The sequence below is a fragment of the Syngnathus floridae genome, chromosome 1, assembly GCF_059516105.1.
Source record: "Syngnathus floridae isolate MCC-2025c chromosome 1, RoL_Sflo_1.0, whole genome shotgun sequence".
In the NCBI taxonomy this organism is placed as follows: Eukaryota; Metazoa; Chordata; class Actinopteri; order Syngnathiformes; family Syngnathidae; genus Syngnathus; species Syngnathus floridae.
In genome coordinates, this window is record NC_142413.1 from 8,824,413 (window position 1) to 8,851,670 (window position 27,258).

At 43.9% G+C, this 27,258-nt stretch overlaps 1 protein-coding gene across 1 annotated transcript; it reads left to right on the forward strand.

Annotated features, from left to right (window-relative positions):
• On the forward strand, positions 1 to 27,258 carry ankrd50 (ankyrin repeat domain 50). The gene is made up of 4 exons (XM_088375996.1): positions 1 to 332; positions 2,188 to 3,149; positions 11,040 to 11,272; positions 22,451 to 27,258. Exons 2-4 carry the CDS (start codon positions 2,653 to 2,655, stop codon positions 25,942 to 25,944), a joined length of 4,224 nt encoding a protein of 1,407 aa, XP_088232122.1. The 5' UTR covers positions 1 to 332; positions 2,188 to 2,652; the 3' UTR covers positions 25,945 to 27,258.

Genomic DNA, 27,258 nt, shown 5'->3' on the forward strand with positions numbered 1-27,258 from the left:
ATGCGGCGGACTGAAAATCCACACGAGTCTTTAGGAGGCGGAGAGTCACAGTCGGAACGCCGGGAGTGCTGTGTGTGTATCGGCTGGGCAGCAGGAGGAGCCTGCAACCGATCGGAGAGAGCGAGGAAAAGACGTCGAGAAGAAAAGAGAGCAAGGGGTCGGGGGAAAAGAAAATAAGCAGACCCATTTGAAAGAAAGACGCGAATGCTGCACGGATGAAGATATTGGAGCGGCAGCGGTCGAAAGGCTTCGGTGAAGTTTGCCGCTTGGAAAATGGACAGACGGGGTGTCGACTAGGGACAAAACACGGCGGAGAGAGACGTCGGCTGGAGGTGAGCGACCGTTTCTGGGTTAAAACGGCTGTCGGTCGACGAGGAGGGAGGGGCGGGAGACGTTAACCTCACATCTGGCTTTGTTGAAGTTCGTACGATGGGTATCGAACATCTGCACCCGATGTTTTTTTTTTTTTTTTTTTTTGGGATTGTCCGCAATATGTAGGTTGCTCCTCCCAAAGCGATGGGTAAAAATGTGGATGCAAAGGGGTGAGGCTTGCTTTGAACGTACAAAAGACTTTGGTCCACATCTGACCATTGACGAGTTTAAAGAACGGTAGAAAACCTAAGGCCCGTGGGCTGTATGTGGCCTGGAAGAGCATTTGAGTCAGCATGCAATTCTAGATTACAATACACATGACAGTAATTTAGTTCTAATTCACGATAAATTGAGAACAAACCTCAATGTTTTAACATGTAATTTTTGTACTTTTCAAGGATTTTCAGGCTAGTGCGAGGTGTCTAAAGGTCCTAAAAATTATAACATTTGTTTTTGTGCACACAATGCCTGAATTATGGTTAAATGCCTTTTTCCTCTTAAAATGCACAAATAATTAAATAAATATATACAAGTGTCATACACGAAAAATTGAACAAAACTTTCAGCACGAAAAATTAAACAACATTTTCAGGTGTATTAAACCTTTTATCATGGAATGCAGAATCAAATTCAGACATGTCAAGTAACAATTTTGGCAGATTGCTACTAGTAAATATATGTTACATCAAACATTTTATTGGAATTTGTCAGGGTAATGCATTTTGCCCATGGGTTACTTAGCATAAAAATTACACAAAAGTGTTGTTCGGGTTTAAAAATGCATATTATGTTTTATTTTCTATAAAATTTAAAAAATATTGTTTTACCATTCAGCATTTTGGCATAGGTGAATGAGCAGGACCATTATGGCAATTGTAAGTAAGTATGTCATTGCAAATATCTATAATTCTTCTGAAATTTCTATTGTGAAAGGGAGAATTTACCCAGTTAAGCCAAAATAATATCAATTCGTTCTACAAAGAGGTTAAATTGAGCATGCTAGATGGTGCAGCTCCATTGAAATAAAACATTTCTTGTTATTAGGCAGAATAACCAGTAAGACAATCTCATCCCTACAAAAGCACATGTATGGGGGGGTTAAGTACACAAACAGGTTTTCCCCATTTCAGACTCAGCAGCTGAGTGCGGATGTGAGCTGTTTGGGATTTAAAGGCGCATAGGAAGGAAGGAAAGGGGGGGGGGGGTTACAGTCGACGTGGACGAGAGAAACTGCAAGGGGCGCTTGCCAAGAATTCAGCTTGTTGTGAGCCAGGCGTGGATGTTTGCAGTGGAACAGGGTGGAGGTGGGGTGGGGGCAGTAAAGACACTAACAGCAAGCATCACACTTAGTCATGTTTAAACTGCTGTGTTGTCTTGTGGTCATACAACACGTTGGAATCAATGCATTGAACATACAGGTCGCAATTCGTCTCCTTTGGCGTAGACTGCTACATACGTTGCCTTCTCTTGCGAGCCCATCGCTAGCAAGCTAGATTGATAGGATTCTCGTCCAAAGCCAATATTGACCTGTAGGTTTTTGTGAAAATGAGACCTTGGATCTTCTGTTGCATGTCTATTTGAGTCTGTTTGTTTGTGCTGATCGACAAGGAGCACAGTCGTGAGGTTTTATGAACAAAGAACTGGTTTTGGATAACGTTTGACAATTGAATGATGATACACACTGAAATGTTAGTTTCCCGTTTGCGCTCCGAGTAGTTTGCTGTCACGGGCTGAGGGGTACATGTGAATAATAATTAAAAAAAACAACGCTGTACGACATTAACAAATCATATGCTTTTGTTTTTGTTTTTCCAGAGACCACTGTACAAAATATGCCGCCAGCCCGGTCCATGTTAAAGTAATGGAAACACTACGTTTGGTGGCCACTGCCACGCATCTGTGGATATACATGAGCGGCTCGCATGGCTAATCGTGTCGAGCCTGTCAGCCGATACGCTCAGGAGCGCCATGCGAAAGCGGCATGAGAATAACAACCAGGAGCGCTTTGTTCACGGAGAAGAAAAACATTGGAAAAAGTTGGTGGAAAATCTTGATTTTTGGCCCCGTTTTTGATCTCCAGCGTATTTTATTATTTTGACCCAGATACGTCTGCAAGGCAGGAACATTTTAGCAGATCACATCTAAATTCAACCTACGTTTCTGTGAATAATAATAAAATGTGAATAATAATTCACTGCCTGACATAGTGAGGATGTGAGCGGCAGAAGGATGGGAGCTGTATGAAGAACAGGAGGACTAGCTGGAACCAGCATCAGCACAATGGCCCACACCAGTTTGCTGCAGGGGAAGCGCTTTTACTGCCGGGAATGGGTCTTTCACAAGATCCAGCATTGCCTCCAGGAGAAAAGCAGCACCCTGAGCGGGGTCACCGGCACCCCAAGTAAGCAGCCCTCCGGCGTAGGCGTGGCTAACCCGAGCAGCCTGACGTCCGGTACGGCGAAAAGCGGGAACTCCTGGGGGGTGCTGCTTGTCGGCGGACCCGGCAGTGGGAAAACAGCAGTGTGCACGGAGTTGCTGTGGCCTACGTCGACGCAGGGAGCCCAGCGAGGCCTGCACCAGCAGGGCCTTGCCTACCACTTCTGCCGGGCGGACGACTCGGACACGCTGTGCGTCGCCGGCTTCATCCGCGGCCTGGTGGCGCAGATCTGCCGCAGCGGCCTGGTGCCGGGATACGAGGAGAAGGTGCGCGACCCGGCCGTGCAAAGCGCACTGCAGCCTGGCGAGTGCGAGAGGAATCCCACCGAGGCGTTCAAGAGGTAAAAACATGAAAAATGATTCCAATTATAACCACCCCCATCAATTTTGTGATTGTGATTTAAAATGTACGTGTGCACGATGTTTTGCTGTCCGATGCTACATAATAGGGAAATGAATGAATTACTTTACCAATTAATATGAAAGATTAATATTTGTAGTTGGGAACATTTTGACTTGCAGTCTTTTAAGCGTTCACTATACCAAACAAGTGTGGCATAAATCATAGATTAGACAAATTTAAGCACACAGCTTAACTCTCACTTCACTCCATTGCTTCTGCTCTGTGGGAACACCCAATACCTCAGAGACATCTCATGTGCTGCATCTCATTCTATTATGCTGCGTCTCTGTCAGTTGAGCTCAGGGCTGCAACGTTTGCTGTGGTGAGTGTCGTACTGTCGATTAGACGGCGTGCACGCGCGCCGCGCTGAACACTCACGTTTCTCGTCTAGTCATCTGCTGACGCTTGTTGCACTCTGAACATTTCACACACAGACACGCACAGGGTGGAAAAAAAAGTAGGTCATGGCAAGGTAAATCATTTTTTAAACGCTCACCAGAGTCAACACCTTTTTCCCCCCCTGCCCCCACCTGACACCCTTGTTCCCAGGGAAGCACTTGTCATCTGCTCATAATCATGAGGCCTCAGTTTACCCACGACTGTGACTCTAGTTTGACCTCCCACTAAACAACAAGCAAGTTAGTGAGGGACCTAAAATCCGTAGTTTGAACCCAAGCAGGATGCACTTCAGCCAACCTTTTTGTGTTGTTTTGCACTTTACCCCTCAAGGACTGAAGGTATTTTTAATATAAAACAAAGGACATGCAATAAATGACTGAAGACGTTGTAATAAAAGGTTAGTCCTCTTGTTGAATAATCCTACTTGGCGTATAAAGAACGTGCATTGCATGTTACAATATGCAAGTAGTGAAACTCCAATGGCAAACATCAGTGATGTAGAAAGTAGAAACTTTGCGAAAGTAAGTTGTAAACAATGCCCTGTTTTTACCAGTCTACCATTTTAAGCATTCACTGGCAACAAAACTTCCACTTTGAGAACCATTGAGGGTTTTTCAAGAAATGAATGAAATGTTATTTTCATTTGAACCCATCGACTTTGTCATGTGGTTTTCCGGAAATGAAAAATACATTAACTGTTTTTATAATGCCTTTCAGGCTTCAAAATGGCATTTTTGTGGACATTGACAATTGTCTTGATTTGGAAATGAAATAAGTGTCACATTACAAGGCCCTTGCTCTTTATTGTTTTGACTACAACTACAGAGGGTCGTCGGTTTGTGACAGTCCCCACAAATGCCATTTCAAGGTCACAAAAGAGGTGTATGTTGTCATCAGGCTTAAAAAAGTGTGCACTCATTTACTGCCCTACTTACTGTTTTGCTTGTTTTAAATGCATGGCTTAGAAGGTTTTTTCATACAAATGTGAACTATCACTCTGATTTACAAAAGACAACGACATGTTCCAACGTACAAATTCTCCACGGCAAGATCAGAAGTCGGCCGGAAACCGAGGCTCGACCCGAAGCGCTTTATTGGATAATATCAAATGCGAGAACAAATTGGGATCATCGTACAATAATTATCTGATCATTCTCTCCGGATTTATATTGGCTATCTGCTTTCAGTGTGCCAGAATTGTTGGCTCTATTTGATGAAAGAATAAAAAAGAATTGGATGGGAATAAAACTTTTATCAGTGGTCCAGCGTGACAAGCCTAGGAAGAAAATTCACAAGGGGCTGCACATGTTTTGACTGCACACTTCCAAGGCTACTCAGTAAAAAGTTATACAGGTTGGATTTAGTTAAGGGTGTTGTTAAACAGTTTTTTTTTCTTTTTTAAAAGGAGTGTTTCGCCTTTACCGGTGCCCGTCCAGCTGTGATTCTCAGCCAGCGGGTGCATGCAAGAGGCCCTTGCCAAATTCTTTGGCCTAGTCAAAGGCAAACAAGTCGGTTTGTTGATAGTAATCGCCAGTCGTGTGTTAATGCAACGAAACCGGTTCAGACACGGGTTGACGTCGGCGGCGTACAAGCCGATCGCTGCTTTTCCCACTGTGTGCGCCTGCGGGCAAGCCAGACTTGAGGCATTTTGAGCTCAGATTTGAACCGTTTGTTTGTCCAGTCTGTACACATTTGCAAAGTACCTGCACATTTCTCTTGTAAATGTTGTATTCTAGCAATGCGTTTTGAACTAGGCACTCGCTAGAACACTCGCTCCAAAGAAGCCGGTGGTTTGATGGCTTGGCTAACATGCAGCTACAGGAGCTGGTTACTGATTCACAAGCCATCAAATACCAAAAAATAAATGTAAAATTGTCATAATCATGTCATTTTAAGGAATAAAAACTCATTGAGTGATGACAATGGAGGAAATGCGGTAGATGTGACAGAGGAATTGCTATTTGAAAGCTTTTTTACTCATCACCTTGTATCCAAATGATAAGTTGGTTCAAATGAAATTGGAATCACATTGAGTCACATTGTGGAAAAATCCTACGGTATAAAAATCAAATCAATCACTCGTTTAGGGTAAATGCTCAAGTGCTAGGATACATCAAAAGGCTTAAATTGTACTTTTTGAAAGTCCTGCCTGTATTTTCCTTAAAAATGTTACTACAGGCTAAATCTATAATTGTGCCGTTTTTGATCAATTTTGATATTTTTGCACGCAACACTGAGCCAATATCAATCATTGCTAATGCCAACTGATTAATGATGCCGTAAAATATCTTAAATGTGACTTTTTTAAACCTGCCCCCTTTTTTGGAGTACCTTTCAAATTCAGTCTGACAGGGCTTCACATTGTTGTGCAGACGTTTGTTCAGCTGTTGTAGTGTTGCGTTGCCACAAGACCTTTCTTGCTTTTGAAGTAGTGTATGACCTGATCACTTGAAGGAGTGATGACAAGAGTGTAAAGAAAAATAAAACTTCCTGAAAAGAGAAAATTCCAATGAAAATAAAATAATAGGGATTTGATTTTAATTGATAGATGTTAATGTTTATTGTTTGCATGACAATAGTGTTTTGGAACCTGAAACTTTCAGTGTAGGGGTTTTATGAGTATGTCGCCACCATGATGGTAAATAACAAGGAAGGATCGCAGCTTTGTGAGACACTACAATGAGCTCTGGTGCTCGCGCTACATCAACAACAAGCACAGTAAACCCCTGCCATTGATGGGGGGGAGTAAACCCACCTCACCTATAACCTGAACATTTGTCAGACATTAAGCAAATAAAGTCATTCTGGGTCTGCCTGAAAATCTCAAAGAGATTTCTACAGTGTGCAACATCGCTGTTGGTATTGTACATTCCAAACAAAACAATTCCAAAACGATGATCTATTTGCCACAATCAAGGTGGAAATTGCAATCGATTCCCAAATCATTCACTACGATGTTTTGACTGAATTTTGGCGGTCATAATAATGCTTCCAACAGCTGCTCGACCTGTAGGCCATCTAACATGCCTTTTTTTCCCTTCAGGACAAAAGAATTGGCTTCAAACGGGGGGTAGGGGGAATTAACGCAGTCATGTGGGCCAAACGAATTCCAGCACTTTTGTTTTTTTGCTGATGGCACAAAAGTGTTTAGTTTAGTAGGTGTGACCTTATCTGGCTCCATGGCTGGGCCCAGTTCAGCTTCTGCTACAGTCCCCACAATAAACTGCCATATGATTACATATTGAACCAAATGTTGTTGTTTTTTTACCTTTTACCGTGTGAGAAATAGATGCCGGAGTTAAAATTATGGCAACTACATCAAACACTATCAAGCTGCTTTGTTCTAAAGGAGTTGGTGATATTTTGTCAATTTACTGTGGCTCAGTAGTCTCTAAATAACATTTAACAGAATGGGCAACTTTTCAGCTCATGGTAGGGACTTTAGAGTGGCAAAAAGCCAGAAATGAGGAAAAAACATTTGACATGTTTCCTCTTAGGCAATTGTGGGGAAATTGGCCATGTCACATGTTTTATTGCACATTCTAAACAGAATTTAAAGCTGAGCACGTTTCGGTTTCAACTATACAAAAGCAGGCCAGATTTTCATGGCCAAGCGTGGGTGAATTGTGTATTTCTTTTCCACTGGTGTGTTGACTCCTTTGACTGGGCGGCGCTACTTTTTGAGGTTTAAAGTACACTACCCATGCCTTTAATGTGGTGCAGGGCAGCAGAAGATCAGCCGAAAATTAGGGCCTCATTTTAGCAAGCAACAACAACAATAACAAAACAGGGCTCCCACTTCCATCCATTGCTCTCTCTTGTGACACATCAAATCCAGTGGAGCAGAAATGGAGACGCGGCAGCAGAAACGGTGCAGTGATGACTCAGCAATCTGTGGCTAGCCTCTGTCTCAACATTACTTGCGGACATTGTGAGTGTAGAAGAAAAATAAATAAATAAAGCTCATAAATGCAGTTTACAGATGATTTAAGTCTTAGGTCATATTGTATGATGGATGTAAATGTCAAACTAAGTTTTAAAAATGCAACAAAAAACTAAAGGTAAAGGAGGTCAAATTGTTAGTTGTTAGTTTGTTTCATGCACACAACCTAAGACTTCTAACAAGTCCATCCGATGACTGGCCCTCATGAAATCGTTGACCTGGAGTAAAGCTAAAGATAATCCAGACTTGGCAGGAAACTTTACAGGCCACTCCAGCGAGTGCGTTGAGTTTGCCGAGATTCCCACACGCCACAGTGTCGACAGGGGAGCGGGCGGAGGTGGGGGGGGATGAAATTTCAGATTCTGTTGGCAGCGTTGGATAGCTCATCAGGAATGTGCACCTCACTTGGACTGGGAAGAGCTTGAGGGATTTGCAGTAGTTAACCGAGGCATGCGTGCTAGTTATAAAAGTAGCATGTGTATGTGATTGAAAATCATTATTCGGTCTAATACATCGTATGACCGATAAATAAAGAGAGGAAGTATCAACTTTCTTCTGGAGCACTTTGTCAGTGTGTTGCATGCATCTACAGTTTGACCTACTTTTTGTCAGTGAGATGCTAATTTGGGATGGACACCAATCCAGCTGCAGCCTTCGTCTCCACAGAAATAAAAACATAAACAATGCGTTCTTTCCCCATGACTGAGCGATTGAAGACATCGTGAGACTTTATCTCAGAAGATCATCAGACATTGAAAATAGATGTGATTTTCTGTTTTTATTTAGTAAGGAACAATCATAAGAAATCAAATTTAAACATGTTTCCTTCTTGACCAAGACGACTAGGACTATGCTAGGTCCAATTCGAGAATGCACGCAATCCTCCCGTAAAAATAAATAATGACTTCCTCTGGATCAAGTCAAGCATGTGTTGTGTGTATTGCATCTCCCACCCACCCTGGCTCCATAGCCTCTGTTTAGGGTCATCCTTGTAATTTTATTTTTTAGCAGCCCCCTTTCCAATGAGTTGTCTTGTTGCTTGATGCTGCCTTAACCTTGCAACTGCCTTACTCGTCCCACAACTGTTTGCGAGTGCAACATGACAGATGGTGAGTGAATTAAATGTCTTTCACACCATGTCTTCTGTACAGCAATTGGTGTCAGTTTAAACATATGTCGAGGACTCCAGCGAGAGGCGTGCAATCGGACCTGCTCGGCAAAGTGGCTTTTCTTGCGCTTACTTTTTTTTAACAACTTCTGTACATTATTTATACAACTCACTGCTGGTTCAGACTTTAAAATTTCGAAATAAGATCGTATTGTCTTTTTGTCTGCCGCTCTTGTCTTTTGACTCTTTGACAGCCTAAAAGTAGCTGAACAATGGCCTTTTGTCTGGCCCACTTGCTGTCACTGTGGATTTGATTGTCTCGCTGGGCAACACAGACACGGCTATTCACGTCCAGTCATCCCCGTGTATGGACATTCCTTTTGGCAACGCTCCCAGATGGCACTGCAGGTTCTCCGCAGGCTGCAGCCATCAGGAGAGATTAGCCGAGCAAGCCTGAGTAAGACCACAATAAAGCGGGGAAAATCGTCTTAATGGTGTTTGAGGAGATTTGCAAAATACGTGCACCAAGGAGGTAGATGCTTCATTTAGACTCAAGGCTGTTTCGAGATCAATGTTCCTGAACCATGGCTGGATGGATGGATGGATGGATGGACGGACGGACAGATGAATGAATGCGTCACGCAAAAAATTAGCTCCAAAGACACAGTTCTGAATGCATGTTTCTTCTAACAAAAAGCTTATTTTCTCTGCTTTTTATTCAGAAACTGATGTTTTGGGAGAATCTAACCCATGTTCTACTGCTGATGGCGTTGAAGCGTGTTCTTGCTCTGCAAGTAATGTCATATCCCAAACAGAGCGTGCCTCACCTTGGAAGGTGACCGATTTTATCCGTGGCCTGTGCTCAGGGTTTAGGATTGATTCATTGATTTGTCAAATCTTATTTTTAAAAGTGTAATTAACGTAGGCCCCGATTAAAATGTCACCAACCTGAACTTCTCAAATCCTTTATCGCTGGCTATTGAGCTAGAATTTAATGAGTCTCTGAAAACAACATTTTGCCTGTCTTACGCCCACGGCGCTTAGACGAGAACAGAGGAGCTCAAAGAAGACTCCGCATAGCTCCAATGCATTTGTTGACCGCTCGGTTCACTTAGCATTCATGTGTGACATTAGCAGTGGAGCTTCCAGATTCCATGTGTGGCTTGCAGCTTGCTGTTGCTGGAACGGTTAATGTAGCATTGAAACCGACAACTTGTAACGTGACGTCTAATTCCCAACGCTGAACGTCACGTTTGCTTCATCGCGAGATGCCGTGCAGTTTGGTTTTAATTTACAATCCACATTCGGTACCGCTGTTGAAGCAAATTATATTACATATTAATAAAAGCGTCTCAAGACATTAGCTCACAGGCCGGTACAAAAAGGCCAGATGAATTATAAATGCATCTGCCGTGAGCCGAAATAATGTGCAGTGGACTCAATGGATGTGTACTTAAACGCCTACTTAGGAAGTTCTGGCCTTCATATCAGAGCGATGTCATGCCTCGCACAAAAAGTTGTTGCTTTAGTAACTTACTCATAAAAGGTAGGCCAGAGGTCCTCAAGCTTTTTGGATCCAGGGACTGCTGAAAGGGATGAAATAATTCATCTATATCAATACTAATTCCAATTAAACATAACTATCATGTGCACCTCTCAGCGCAGAGGGAAATTATAGTCATCAACTATCTTTCCCAAATGAAACGAATGTCTCGCCCCATTAATTTAATCTTTGTCCTGTTTTTGTTTTATTGAGAACAATAGCAAGATATTTTACTTTCTAAAATCACATTATAATATAATTACAAAAATAAATAGAATGTATTAATCAGTTTCTGCATGACTAATTTATATTCCTTCTGCTGTGTATATAATGCAACTCTACGGAGACAAACTAGAGTTTCGATTGCAGTAAGTGACTGAATTTTAGTCATTTAAAGAATAAATGGCTGAGTATTGGCATGTCTGGCTGTATGTGTTGCTTCACCGCTTGTTTTCACATTTCCCTGGTTTCAAGTGTAAACTCTCCACATCGATGCTATCTATTAGCTCATCTCTGGCCTTTCCCATTGTGCTGGTGTTAGGCTAGCATATTTTGAGGCGAATGATATGCCTTTGAAATACACCGTTTGTAATTCTCTAGATTTTGTGCAGTTTAACAGGAAACATCATTTGGAAGTGTCATAAAGTGTCATAGTTTGAATCCTCTTTTGTGAAGAATCGTTTGCTGTCTGCCAAAATGAGTTGAGTTCACTGCCATCATACAGCTTGTATCTCAAATTGTTGCTCACAAGTCAAAGCAAAAAGATTGTCCGAATGTCCCGTATCTCCATCAACTCTGCTCATCTACTATCACATTTCCCTCCATCTTGTTTCAGATGTGTGCTCTTGCCTCTCCTGAGCGCCAAGCCACCGTCACAGGCTCTCTTTTTGCTTGTGGACTCTGTGGATGAGGGCGGCCAACTGGGCGAGGCGGATCAGAGGTCGCCGCCGGGCTCCCCCAGGACCATCGCCGAACTCCTCGCCAACCATCACGAGTTCTTGCCGCCATGGCTTCTGCTCATCTGCTCTGCACGGAGACAGAATAAGGCCATTACTAAACTCTTCACAGGTAAAAAGAAAAAAATACACTCACACAACACTTGTTAGTCTTGCTACTTTACTTCATTTGCTGCCAAGTTGTATCTCGAGCATCTTATCGTGCCTGAATGACATCGGTGTAGCCGGTGCGGCGCTTGCCCGATGTCCTATGACATCAGATGCTGTTAATCAGCAGCCGCCGTCCCATTAATCAACACGCAACTCTACCTTTCCAAAATCCAGCGCCCAGGTCATTTCGGTACAATGAAACTAAACTAACCCCACATTTTGGCATCGTTTTGCATATTTTATTTTGGTTCACGGCCCAAAGCTGGGCATTGTGAAAATGTGTTTGCAACAATACTATGTGCGTCCAAGGTGAGAATTTGCAATGTGTTGTGTCAAGACGGAACAATAGGGTGACAAGCTGTTCAAAGTTGTACAAAGGGAGGAGACATCTTGTCTTTTGTCTTGCTTCTTTCTAGCTTGATTTGGACACCGTGCAATGAGCATCCACTGGGGTTCTCGCTTTACAGCAGATTTCCGTTTCTTTAGTGGCACATATTTTTTTACATATAGTATGTTTTTTGAAAATTGTACAGTACCGTATTTTCCGCACTATAAAGTGCACCGGATTATAAAGCACACCTTCAATGAATGGCCCATTTTAAAATGTTGTCCATATATAAGGCGCACCGGATTATAAGGCGCACCTTCAATGAATGGCCCATTTTAAAACTTTGTCCATATATAAGATATATACATTTGGCCCGTGGGCCGGACTTTGGCCACGCCTGCTGTAGCTCAATATTGGTCCATATATAAGGCGCACCTGATTATAAGGCACACTGTCGGCTTTTGAGAAAATTGGAGGTTTGTAGGTGCGCCTTATAGTGTAGAAAATACGGTAATAATAATCTTTACAGCAAACTTCCTTGTATGGGTAACAGGTGGAGCAACACAACAAATCGGACAGAAAACCCTCCTTATAAATACATGCAAACCTCAAATCACTTATGTAGATTTTCAATCTGTAACAATAATCTAACTAAATACTTGAATAATAATGTGGATTCAACCAAACAGCTGTAAACAAGTGGTTTAGTTGATGTGGGACGGAGTGAATCTTTAAATGTCGTTGTGTTTGACTGGCTAGCATGGACGGACAGGCGTAAGGGTCATCCTGGAGGATTTGGTCAGTGTCCACTAATTCAACCAAGGGACTGTGATGCACGCTCGTCATATAACATTCATCAAGACTTGGCAAAGCCTCCTTTTTGTCTAACATCCAAAACGTCCCGCCATCCTTCTATGAACAGAACTGGAGGGGTCTGCACTAGATTTAATTCTGGACAGCCATCACAGCTCAAAGAATGCCTACTCTCATTTTCCAATACTGGCTGTACAGATGGTTTTGGATTGGATTTTATAGTTTTAATTTGTCATTTTGTGTGACACTTTCTGGTGTGTTTGAGTATCTGTCAACTATTTCAAGGGTAAGAGCCATTAAACATGGCACCTACCGCAGACCTCAAGATCGCCGCCTGTCTGTTGCCATTTTGGAGGCTTTTTCATCTTGGGAAAAATGTGATAAACAGCTGTTATCTTCCTCCTCCTCCTTTCTCGACCGCCTCCTTTCACGTTTCCTTTTTATAGTGGCTCTTTGATGGCATCCCAGGCCTTCATCAAGCGCAGCTTCAAATTGCCCAGCAAATCGAGATAGACTCCTTTGGACTCTCACTCCTCATCACGTGATTCTACCATTTTGAAAGGAACGAAGGCCATAGATTTTAATATCACCCTTCTTCCCGCACGTGTTGCTATGTGAACGTTTGCTTCCAGATGTGTTGCAGCACCTCATTTACTGTATTATCGTATTGAGTTTGTGCACTGGCACGTTTCCGCACAGCCTACAATGGCCTTGGCTTTCCTCCTTTGCGGATGCTTTTAGCAGCACTTTTTGTTTTGTCTGGATTCATTCTTCCGCTCTGCGTTGACTACAATAAAAAAAAAAAAGACTTTGCTTCTTGAAGACATGCGCACAAACAAAATAGCATAGCCCCATTCAGTGTGGCCCGCCTCCATTCTTTTTAACCCTAACCCTATGACATGAACATAACACAATTTTGTACCCAAATCTGAACAACACATTTTTTCATCAAAGGTCACTACTCGGCCTTAAATGTGAAATATTAAAATCAAAGGCTAAACACCCCTACAGTCCCTTGACGTCTGTGGTTGGCTTGCACACTGAAACTCTTTCAAACTACATGTTGTAAATTTCGATGATCGTAACCCAAGCCCTCCCCCCCATCCACCCTCCTGTATGAAGCTAACTCCGAGGTCATCCATAATTCATTCAATGAACTAACCGACGTTTGAGTTGGGTTACATTTATGGCATATTATCACAAAGAAAATGTTGGTCAAAATGGTCCCCATTTTAAATTCTCTAAGGCATTACCCCTTTTAATGTCTTCTCCAGAAACTGTTTTAAGGAGGCCGATTATTGCCTGCTGCCGATGGTTTGGGGTTTTTGGATGAGCCTAGCATAAAACTCTTAGTCAGGGGACCATGACCGCAAGACTCCTTGTGAGGAGAAGTGCAGTTGTCTCTTGGAGTCTGACACGTGCTATCAAGCATTAGTTGGAATTGACTTTTCCTGACAGATATGACCCCACCACCACCACCACCCTCAATCCCCTTGGGGAGCGCAACTCTCGATTCTTCTTCCCTTGCTCAACTGTTATTCCTTGTGTTCATCTCACGCATTGGAATGCGCTCTGGGAACTTTTTAACACCTCTGAGACCAGAGCAGGAAGGAGGCTTTTCTGAGTCCGGCAGTAGAATGCCTCATTCGCATCCGCTCGGCTTACAAACAACGATGCTTCTGTTTGTGACGATCAGGATGCGAATTTGGATCTCCCGGGCAGTCGCATGTTATGACCATTCATTTATGAGAACGCCCCAAAGTTCCCCCGTGTCGAGCTTGGAATTTTCACACTGACAAAAAGCAGTATGTTGCAAATCTATGGACAACGCTGCTTTTCCAGTACCTCCCCCCAACTGAGTGCAGTGCTACTGTACAGCCTTGAAAGGGGCAGCGGAGTGGAAACACTTAGGTGGCAATTTTGGTCAGGAGCTGAGTAGAGCGCAAGGCAATTTTATAAGGCCTCTGGGGCAGAAGACAGAGAAAAGAAGAGGGCGGAGACATGGAGTAGGGCTTGCAAATGAGACGGTTTTGTTTTAAATACGGATCCTTCAAAGAGAGTGGGTGAGAGATTTTAAAAAGTGGCGGTGTCAAGACAATTAGTCTACTTGGGCTCCTACCAACTTTACTTTGAGTCGCCAAGACTTTAGATACCCTTTAGACACCCTTAGTCTTCAAGACTTTAGACACCCTTAGTTGAAATCAGGAACTTTACCTTGTCCTTTACCTTGTACATTTTCTATATTTGACAAAAGCTCACTGGTATAATTTCTACAGAATGTATCTGGTTCTATTAAAAATAGGACTTGAAACTCTTGATGTCTTTTCAGCTGCCTATAAAGCATAAAGCTTTCAAGTACTGAAGAGATGGGTAGATAAAAAAGGAAACGATATAAGTTCAGTGAGGTTAATATCCCCAATCAGGACATCCATCATTTCTTTTGTCACGCCAATTTGATCCTTCTTCAAACTTTGAACTAGCCTCACATTCATGCTCTCATTAACCCCCCCCCCCCCCCAGTAATGAATCACAGTTGTAATTAACTCGCCGATATTCCAAGCTCAGGCTGGAGAAAGCTACTCAGTGTGTGGCCGCTACTCATCACAGTTTAGGGCCGTTTGACCCAAAACTAATCTGGTGGTCTTCAACCACGTCATGTTTTACAGCTCTTTGGTCATCCCTGGGAGGAGCCATTATAAATTCCGATCTTTTGTGCAGTAGAAATTACATGTGACTCAGAGATGGGTCTCTTCGCAGACGACGCTTACATAGCCCACCCTGGTAACAGCGTGAATCACAGCCTTCACCTCACAGTGCCCGCCGCCGTAAATGGCGCGTTCTTTTAGCCCAAGCTGCCAAGAGACACAACAGATTTACTGCAGACAATCACAAAGGAGAAGAGACTGTTTAAAGCGCCGCTGTATCTCTCAAAGATGCCCTTTGTCATCAAGGCCTGCAGACGAATCGTAACGCAGAGCTGCCGCAAAAAGGTCAATGTCATTTTTAACATCTACCTGTATATAATATTTTTTTGTCAGCTGCCTCATTTGGAGGTCACCGCAAGAGCTTTTGGCATGCTGACAACACAAATAGTCATAAAGCAGTACGGTTGTTTTACTCCTTCCCAACTGAAGGAATGCTCCCCCAAGTGAGACAAAGATGCCTTTGAATTGTTCGTAAATCACTTGATCAATATGATTGAGACATACCAACGCAAAAGACTGACTGGAACTAAATAGATCGAGCACTTCATCAGGGGTTACACGTATTTGACGAATTAGGAGATGGGAAGATAATTACGCTGTGTTGTAAATTAATTGTTAAAAGAAAATTCTTTTGGAAAAAATCTTTTCAGCCAATGACTTTTCTATTTTCTAACATTTAAGGGGCACACAAACTGAATTTTAACATCCTAAGCATTTTTTTCAATCATGACAGACCTAGCAGATCGAGGAGCTAATACACTTTTAAACATACCCCACAACACATGCTAATTATTTTGGATGCCGTTGTAGGCACCTCAAATCGTTCAGACAATTGCTCAGAATTGGAGCCAAATTATGCTGATAAATAAATTTAAAACAATTTAATGAGTTTGAACATTTTTTAACGTGCTATAATACACTTCCCAAAATGCCACCCTAGTAGTAAGCTGTATCCCACAAGCACATTTACGTCTAACATCCACTCAGGAAGAGGGTTTTTTCAGGCTGCAAGTTGACTAGCACATGAGATGAGACCTTAATAAAGACCTTAATCCCGTCTGAATACAGTAATTTCACCAGCATGCAGTCTGACGGCTGTTTAAATTACAGGTCTATCTCCACCAACGCCACTGCAGTGACTTGGCAGACGAATTTGTGTGATGCCCTTTGGTATGTGGCATATCTCTACCAAATACTTAGGTTGAGGGTTATCATGTTTCCAAGGCTCTGAAGCAGTTAGACAGAGGTAGACTTGTTGGATTATGCTTTAATTAACGGGTGTTATAATTGGGTCTTAATTAGACTTTAGTATGGAGAGGGAATTCCTGGCATATTCTGCTTGTTCTTGCTATCATTGCTTTTAAGTAGATCTTTTCTGCCAATGATAGCTCTGCTCTAAGGCAAAAAGCATTGCTGTTGATTTACATAGATGTTTTTTGTCTGGATCTTTTGCCCGTGAAGCATCAAAAGGATTCTAGATCTTCCTGGCATTGGTTTGTTTGGATATAATGAATAAAATCCGATGTGCGTATTTGTTGTGCCGGTGACGTGACGAAACACGGTCGGCGGAAAGTCATCAAGTGTATTGATGAACAAAAATGGAAAGAAATCTGATCCAGCATGGAGCTGAAATGCTTAGCAATCATAGCTTTTACACAGTGGAATGACCGTGTATGCACCCATGAAATACGTGTGCACATTCTTGGAGTGTGACAGTGCACAGAAAATTTTGAACCTTTCAGTCCGCTCTGCACGGGACAGTACACCCTAACGGACTGCCGGATTTAGGTACGCTTTTCATTTTACACGGATGCATATATAGGCCATGAACGCGTATAGACCTGCGCCTGTCCAAGTTGGTAAAAAACCCTCCCTCCGCGAGGTCACGTCCAATCGCTGTTGTACTTGGGCCTGCACTCACGTTCTTGCGCTGCCTGTCGTAACTGTAAGCGGATCCGTGTAGCCACGATTGCCACTCATCAGCGGTTACTTTAGGCTTGTTTCGAAAAATCGCTTGTAAATGTTGCCAGTGATAAGTTGAGATTTGATTTGCTTATTGTAAAAGTACGGCCGCTATTATGGACTTTATTTTTGTTTTGGACAACTTCAAGATTTTGGGTTTAAATGGTCTTGTCACAACCGACTCATTAATCGTTACAGAGAATACTGTCTTTATGTGGAGCAAGACTTATTGGCCTGGCAGGTTATTTGAGTACTTGTCAGCTGTGCTGTCGAAAGAAGTCGTGTGAGATACGGCGATAACTCTGCAATACGTTGGAGTGACCAGGTGCACTAGCCTTATAGATCAGTGTCTTGTTGCATTGTAACAAGCTTCTGTCACTCAAACGTCACAGGTCCAGCCACTGAACTCAATGTTGTACTTGGCGTAAACCCCCCGAAACACACACACACACACCTTCCCTTCTCAGACCTGTTCCGTTACATCACAGCAGGTTTGACTGGAAACGGGCTGGCACTTTAGTGGCGGGCATGTTTGAACACGAGCGTCGCCTCCAGCGCCGCATAATTGATTGAGTAGAACGATTTTGACGCAGCGGCGCTAAAAATGATTTTCTCCAACAGTCTCTTCAGAAACAGCCATGGAGAGATAAACAGAGCACTTAGCAAACAAAATAATATCGCTCTCAGAAGAACTACCCACACTTGTCTGCAGTCCCTTGTGGTCTCTGGTCCCCATACTTGTGTCAGGGAGTTTGGCGCTCTGGTGTGCACTGGAGGGGCAAGCGGCGCAGCTGTTGAGCAGGCTTTGTCGCGCATGGCTTTGCCGGAGCATTTGAGGGCAGCCAGGCTTAGGTTTCTGTTTTCTTTGCTGATCTACCGACCTAAGACGTCGTCCCACAAAGAGGAACGCGGATGATTCGAGACGCTGCACCACGGACCCATGAGGTCATGCCACCAGTTTGTCTGACGCACATATGCCCTCAGCCTCGTTTGAAAATCTGAAAAAAAAAACAAAAAAAATCTCCAATGCAAAACAGTCACTCCTTTGTAAGTAGGGCTGTGTCTCCTGTGGCTGCTATCCAGTTCTGTAACAAGCAGCAGCTGGCCGAGAGGCCTTTTTACTCTGGCGCTGCATCTCTCACACTGATGAATGTGGCATTTGTTGCTTGTTTCGCTGCCACTATTGTTCGAAGCTAAAACCGACCACACAACCACTACAGTCGAAGCTTTGTTGACTGAACAAGATGAAGTTTTTGGAAGGCTTAGTTAGCCAAGCTACAGATTGCATTCCTGGAAACAGTTTAACTGAGATTCAGTCGAAAATGCACTCTTGACTGGCATCATCGAATACACCAGGGTTTCCTGCCTAAAATAGGTCACAGTTTGTTTGAGTTAAACATTGTCAGCTCGTCCAGAGTTTCCGCAGGTTCTGACATAAGAGATTAGGAATAGTTTGCAAGGAATGAGGGTACCTCCACCACTTCCTATTTTGCATTTATGTTTTTCATTCAAATATGGATGGAAATTATGACTTTACTTCTGTGTTAGCATACGCATATTATAGATGAGCGATCAACCACAGCACTTTCCCACTTGAATAAACATTTGCGTAAATCTCACTGCTGTAGGAATGGAACAAGGTAACCCAAAGACCACCGGTCCAGAGGAATCCTAATCTTAACCCTAGAACTAACCAAGAGATTGGTTTGCACCTGTTTTAACCAGCAGGTTTTATACACCGGTAAGAGTTACTTGGTTGGCGTATATAAACAAATTAGTCAGGATAGTTTGTGATAAGCACGTGCCATAAAAAAATAATAATACTTCAATGGCCTTCATTTTTGCAATGTCCATTTATGACCTTTCCAAAGTTTTTGAACCCGAACAAGACATCATGTGAGGAGGGGCACATTACCAATTTGGGTATTGATCTGAAGAAAAAAAAAATACAATCCCTAACCCTAACCCTAACCTTGTAAATTGAGGCAGGAGCAAACTCTCTTCCGGAAAATAACATTCTGTCCGTTCGGTCTGTGACGGTCGACTTTCTCTGTTTACAACCTATAATATAAATGAATGACAATGCATTTTTTTCTACTCCTGCTTTTAAAATACATAGCAGCGGCTCAACTTCACAATAGTTCTAATCCACTGATGGTTTCTATCCTTGCAATTTGTGCGTCAGCGACCACGGAATGTTTGCTGCATGCTGTAGAAAGGCATTTTTATATTGTTTTGCTGAGGAGATATCGCAGCGCAGCACAGCGTAGCTGCATAGCAGACGGTGTGCTCACACGGGATCCCTCGGCAAATAAATCCAATTAAGATCTACTTCAAGGCAAAACATTACCTTTTCATCTGAGCCCTTTAATGGCCTCTTCCCCTTGGCTCAGCTTGTGGCTTTCCCAACTGGCGCAAACCCAGAATGTCTGTAGAAGGCGTCCAGAGAGTCTGACGTCAGAGTCTCACACTCGGACTAAGTTTCCATGTGATTGCATGATCTTCAACAAAGTGCACCCACCATGAGTCCCACCTCACAGAACCTCAAAATCCTAAAATGCCTGAACAAAAGTAGACAGATTGCGATACTCTCAACTGTTTCTGATGAAAGATAAAAGGACTAATGCCAAGTAAAGGATTTCTCACTTGAGAAATCACAACATTGCAATCTACAATTGTTTTGGGGTCATGCATCTTTCTGTATTTCTGCTATTGTGAGACGATTGATTTGCAATTGGAGCAAAAAGTCATGCGGCTAAAGAAAATAAAGGGAGGCGGCGGCGGGAGAAAAAGGTGAATGGTGCAATGCAGTAATAAATTGAAAGTGGGTTAGGGTCATTCGTTTTTTGTTGTTTTGTTTATTGTATATAAGTGTACCAATGTAACATTACATTTATGCATACACATTTATGCATACACTCAAGCATAACTATCTTTTAAAACTCTGTCCGCAAGATGAGAAAGTCGTTGTGGATCCCTTGTCTTCAAGTTACACTACATGCATGGGAACTGCTCCTCGTGTTTGCTGTCTATCCTCCAGGTGTGGGTTCCCTTGCCGCGAGGGAGTAAAATTCCACAAGCCCGCTGCGATCCCAACAGTCGTGTCAGTTTTAGCAGAAGTTGGATGCCTGGTGCCTCTTCCATCGGGGCTATATTACAAGTTAAAGGCAATCACACAAAAATATGGTAGACGTTCGTTCAATAAACATTTGCAGGGGTCCTCGATGGTCCCACATAACCTGAAGTTGGTGGGAAATACTGATTAGTCATTTACACTAAATAATGTTATGATATTTTTATTTTTAGAACATTTCTGAGCCGTATACAGTGAGAAAGAAAGAAAGAAAGAAAGAAAGAAAGAAAGAAAGAAAGAAAGAAAGAAAGAAAGAAAGAAAGAAAGAAAGAAAGAGAAAGAAAGAAAGAAAGAAAGAGCAAACTTCACTTTTTTAGATCAAATGTATCCTTAATTTACATTTGTCCATGGCTCATTGTTTTTTGCACAAAGATATGTGACAAAATCCCCCAATCGGTTCTTGTAGTCCCTCTGGCCCTGAAAACCGTGGGAATCGTAAACAAATGCTCTCCGGCGTGCACAGATCACAGATGGCTTTAACGTGCAAGAAAGTGCATCTTGGAGAATGCCATCATGGAACTCTTATCATCCCAAAGATGTTCATTAAACCTCGTCTCACTCAGCAGAAGGCCGCGATAGAAGCGTGCCACACGCAATTAGCGAGGCGGTGGGATATTTCTCGCCCCCTCGCTCGTATGTCAGCTTCTCATAACCACAGCTCATGTCGTGCTCTTAACCTTTACGCCCATTGCGCTGGCAAATTTTAGGCTATTGCGTCAAATGACGTGTGTTCTTTCAGCAGGGGATATGTATTTCTGCGCTTAGGTCGGTTCGTACTTCATTTGACTGTGTTGCTGTTGGCATGCTTTTTGTTTTGGCCAGACAAATCCCTCACATTTTATGGCATTCTTGCGGTCATGCTTCCACTCAAGATGACATGTCAACCGTAACATATGCATGCGTTGATGTTAAAATAACCTCCACTGTAAGAGCATCCCGTGAATTTACTCGGCTCGGCTTTGTTTTGCCTTCACTGCTCATTGCCTTAGTTCAAAGCTAACTGCTGCTTGATCGTCTCTCCTGCCAGCAGCCAGAGGGATGACACGCTCATTTCCTCCAAAAGGATGTGTTTTAGTCAGTTAGCCAGTGCCTTAGGAAATTTCGAATTAGCTCAGCCTAATTATCTGAAAATTACAAAATCAATGGATAAGTACCAGGTATGATTTTAACGTTAGTCTTAAGATACCGTAACATATTGGTATCGTAAGCTCAATGATTAATTAGACATACTGCATATCCATCTATCCGTTTCCTGTAGTGCTTGTCCTCATTGGGGTCACAGATCAGCTGGAGTGTATGCCATCTAATTTTGGGCAGAAGGCAGTTTACATTCTGGACTAGTTGCCAGTCAGTCACCAGACTTTGATACTTCCAGTCGTTTCCAAGGTCGTTGAGAGATGGGTTAGGGTTAGGGTTTCAATGCTAGTTCCTTTAATTAACATCCTATGTAATTTGTTTTCAAAGTAAACCACTCCACTAAGTCGGTAATCAGTGGAGTGGTAGAGGCGAAACATAAATTGGATGGCTATACATCCCTGGTGCAGTGTTTCTTGACCTTAAAAAGGCTTTTGACAATCGCTTACCATGAAATTCTTCTTACATGCCTAATAGACTTCAATTTCTCACCAGAAGCAATTCAGTAGCTTAGATCATACTTATCCTCAATAAATTGACTGTAAAATCATCGGTTTCTGTCGGTGTGCGGCAAGGATTAATACCTGGTCCCCTGTTATTCTCCCTGTACAGAAATGATCTCCCCAAAATATGTAATAATGTGAATTTTTAAATGTATGCAGATGATGCTGTAGTTAACGCTCATGCAAAGAGGGTTAAAAAGGTAGCTTCTGTTCTGAACCTCAGTCATGGAGCAAGTAAATGACTCGCTTTTTAAATCATGTTTACTTCTCAATTTAAAACAAAAAACAGTCTGTTTGATGTTTTCAAAGGAAATAAACAGTTCCAGAGAAGAATCATAACCAGCATTCAATTACCTTGGTGTGATACTTGAAGCATTTGTCATATTAAGACTTATCAATACTGTCATACTGGGATGAAATTGTTACATTCCTATGGCTGAGAAAATCCTGAGGTAACCTGCATATTTGTTGAAGACGCAGGGGGAAAAAGTTTTCATGGTAAAATACAGTAACTCTTTGTCATTTTTCAATTATCTTAGTATCCTTTTTTTCTTCCACTCAGGATTCCGGAAAATTAGCCTGGACGACCTGCGCAAGGCCTACATCGTCAAGGATGTCCAACAGTACATCCTCCACCGCTTGGATCAGGAGGAGGCCTTGAGGCAGCATCTCACTAAGGAGACGGCAGAGATGCTCAACCAGCTCCACATCAAGAGCAGCGGGTGCTTCCTCTACCTGGAGCGAGTACTGGACGGTGTGGTGGAGAACTTCATTATGCTTCGCGAGATTCGCGACATTCCAGGCACGCTGAACGGCCTCTACCTGTGGCTCTGCCAGAGACTGTTTGTCAGGAAACAGTTTGCCAAAGTCCAGCCCATCCTCAACGTCATCCTGGCCACGTGCAGGCCGCTTACAGTCAAAGAACTGTACCACGCAGTCTGGACCAAAAACACCACGCTGACAATGGAAGAGTTTCAGAAAAAGATGGACATCCTCTCTAAATTGTTGGTTAATGGTTTTGGGAGCAGTAAAATCCTTTTCCACTACAGTTTTGCAGAGTGGCTTCTGGACGTGAAGCACTGTACGCAAAAATACTTATGCAATGGTGCAGAGGGACACCGGATGCTGGCTATGAGTTACACCTGCCGGGCGAAACAGCTCAAACCCCACGAAGTGCAAGAATTTGCACTTCACCTAGTGAACTCCAATTTGCAGATGGAGCCCTTCAATCTGGCTCTCTGGATGGTCTGGAACGGTACACCTACCAAAGACTCTCTGACCACCTCTATACCAAGGGAACAGGAGGTTTTGCAGCTTCTAGTCAAAGCTGGCGCTCACGTAAACAACGAAGACGACCACGCTTCATGTATTGTACAACAGGCCCTGGAGAGAGAGGACTCCATACGAACTTTATTAGACAACGGAGCTTCTGTGAACCAGTGTGACTCTAGCGCTAGAACTCTGCTCTCCAACGCGGCGTACAGCGGTAACCTCGATGTTGTCACCTTGCTCATTTCCAGAGGGGCCAACATGGAGCTGGAGGACAACCATGGACAAACGGCGCTCACTCTAGCTGCCAGGCAGGGCCACACAAAAGTGGTCAACAGCCTCATTGGCTGCGAGGCTAACATTAACCACACAGATCACGACGGCTGGACGGCGCTACGCTCGGCTGCATGGGGCGGACACTCGGAGGTGGTGTCCGCTTTGCTGTATGCCGGTGCCAAAGTGGACTGCACTGACGCTGACGGCAGAACAGCTTTGAGGGCAGCCGCTTGGGGCGGGCATGAGGACATAGTGCTGAACCTCCTCCAGCATGGGGCTGAAGTCAACAAGGCTGATAATGAAGGAAGAACAGCCCTCATCGCCGCTGCCTATATGGGACACAGGGAGATAGTGGAGCACCTCCTGGACCACGGGGCGGAAGTCAACCATGAGGACGTGGATGGTCGGACCGCCCTTTCGGTGGCAGCTCTCTGCATCCCTGCCAGCAAAGGCCACGCCTCTGTGGTGAGTCTTCTCATTGACAGGGGAGCAGAGGTAGACCACTGCGACAAAGACTGCATGACTCCTCTCCTGGTGGCCGGCTATGAAGGGCATGTAGATGTCGTAGATTTGCTTCTGGAAGGCGGTGCCGATGTAGACCACACAGACAACAACGGGCGCACCCCTCTCCTCGCAGCTGCATCCATGGGTCACGCATCAGTCGTCAACACGCTGCTGTTCTGGGGAGCGGCCGTGGACAGCATTGACAGCGAGGGCAGGACGGTGTTGAGCATTGCATCTGCTCAGGGCAATGTGGAGGTGGTAAGGACTCTGCTGGACAGAGGTCTGGATGAGAACCACCGGGACGACGCTGGCTGGACGCCGCTGCACATGGCATCCTTTGAAGGCCACCGGCTAGTGTGCGAAGCACTGATTGAGCAAGGCGCTCGATGCACAGAGGTGGACAATGATGGCAGGATACAGCTGATCCTGGCCGCACAGGAAGGACACTACGACTGCGTTCAAATCCTCCTAGACAACAAGTCATGTATAGACCAGCGAGGCTACGACGGGAGGAACGCTCTCAGGGTGGCGGCGTTGGAAGGTCACCGGGATGTCGTGGAGCTTCTGTTGAGCCACGGTGCCGACATTGACCACAAGGACGCCGACGGACGCCCAACGCTCTACATACTAGCGCTGGAAAACCAATTGGCAATGTCAGAGTATTTCTTGGAGAATGGTGCCAATGTGGAAGCATGTGACACGGAGGGCAGGACAGCCCTCCACGTGTCCTGTTGGCAGGGCCATTTGGAAACGGTGCGGCTGCTCATCAACTACCACGCTGACGTCAATGCCTGTGACAATGAGAAGCGTTCCGCCCTGCAGTCAGCGGCCTGGCAAGGACACACCAAAGTTGTGCAGTACCTGATAGAAAACGGCACACGAGTCGACCACACGTGCAACCAGGGTGCAACGGCCTTGGGCATTGCCGCCCAGGAGGGTCATATTGACGTCGTCCAGATACTTCTTGAAAACGGTGCTGACCCAAACCACGCCGACCAATTTGGACGCACGGCAATGAGAGTGGCGGCCAAAGGTGGTCACTCCACCATTATCAAACTTCTAGAGAAGTACGGAGCCACATCATTAAACGGCAGTAATCCGTCACCGGTGCACACCATGGATGACAAAATGACAGGTAAAATGCAGTCGCTCACCATCAAATCCAGCAGTTCCGGCAGCACCGGTGCAGGAGATCTGCAGTCAACGGGACGCGGTCTCACCAATGGGCCCGTTCATGCGTTCAGTTCACCATCTGATTCCCCTGACTCCACGGTTGACAGACAGAAATCATCACTATCCAACAATTCGCTCAAAAGCTCCAAGAACTCGTCCCTAAGAACCACGTCGTCCACAGCCACTGCGCAGACGGTTCCTATCGACAGCTTCCACAGCATGACCTTCACCGAACAAATCCAGCAACACTCCCTACCCCGCAGCCGCAGTAGACAGTCCATCGTCTCGCCGTCCTCCACCACAAAATCCTTTGGTCAGGTGTCGCCGTCCAACGACTTTGACTGGTCACTGCTGAGACCCGGATCCAAATCGACAAAGGGAACCAAGATTGTAAATGGCACCGTGAACAGTAAAGGAGGGCCTGACAAGAAAAAATCGAAGAACGGCGGCTCTATGCAAGGCCAGGTACCCGAGTACGAGATGACCCAAATGGATAAGCGCCTCGCTCTCAATAAATCAATCACCAAGGACCTCCATTCCAAGGTGGTGATCAGCGGCTCAGCACAGCAAGACCAGCTTTTCATCCACAAACAAAGCTGCAGTGAGAAGAAACGCAATGGGATTATGACCAACCCCAACTACCACCTACAGGGCCATCAGGTCTACCTGGGGCGTGTGTCGGTTCCTTGCAACCCTCAGAACCGAGGCCATCACCGGGATGTCCTCGAGAGCTACCCCGTCAGAGACACTGAGCTAAGCCTTAAACAAGCTCTCAGACTGCAGATTGAAGGATCGGACCCCAGCTTCAACTACAAAAAGGAGACCCCTTTATAGTTGCCGGTGTCAAAAAGAGACAAACAGACGGCACATTCACAATTTAAGCCACAGCTGGATTGCATCCAATCAGACTTGCATGAAGAATGTTTTCTCTCTGGATTGTTTCCTCCTTGAGAAGCACGCAAATCCTTCCTGAATGCCGACGGTCACAAACGTGCCAAAACAACTGCATTCAGAGAATCTCAAAATATTATAATTTGTAATTTTACAATTACAATCGGGGGTCAAAGGGGTGGTTTGGGTAATATCGGTTGCTGCCTCGAGGCTTTCCGTGGATTGATACTCAATGTGCCTACCTTCTGTTACAGCCTTCTCCGTGCAAAACTATCATTATAATTTAACATAATGCTATTTAATGGAAAAAAGAAGTGTATGCACTTTGGAAAGAGACAAACGATAGACGTGCTTTTGTTTTATTTACTCTGGAAGCCCATCCTTGTTTTAGCCACAGTCTGTGATGATTTGTTTTCAGAGTTTCTCATGTCTATAGAGTATGAACACCAGGATTTATCAATAGGCTGCCTTTCTCCAAAAATCCCTGTATGTTCCATGTTAAAAATAGTCCTGGAGATTTAAGAGCATATTTATTATTTTGGAAAAAAGCCACTTTTTGTTGCTCTACCATGGTGCTGTTGCGTTCTGACAAGTTGCCTGCAGCTATTTTTGGACTCATGTTGTGTTTTAAGTGTTTCATGACAAAAAGGATAGAAAAGGTTGGGTTTTTTTTGTCCCCATGGGATTTTGTTTTTTTCCATTCAGTTGTGTGTTCATATATTTTTTTGCGAGTGCATAAGAATCCACGGTGTTATTGTCCACATTAGTTTGGTGCTAAACTAAAAGCAGTTCTGTTGCGTGTGTGTGTAACGCTGTCAACGGGTCAAATGGGAGTGACACGGGAACGGCGTAAAAGAGTTTGGATTTTACTCTTGAAAGCCATAAATGGAAAAAAACTGTCAAAATGGGAAAGAACGAAAAAGAAACATCTATTTTTCAACAAGTCTGCAGTTACAGGCTGTCATATTTTTGCTTCATGGTATGCTGTTTTCGCCAAGGACTATAGTCATGGCGACCTATCGCATGTACAAACATCATCAGTCCGCTACGAAGAAAAAAGTTTTGCAATCTTATCAGTTCAACAGTTCACTCAGTGTTTTGTCTGCCATCTTGGGTTGGCTGGAACTATAAATATCTCTCCGTATGTACATTCAATGTTCATTTACTTTCTGTATCATACAAAGTGGATTTTTTTTCCCCCATGTATATTAAAAATGCTTAATAAACATACTTGCTTTTCTGCTGGAAAAACGAAAA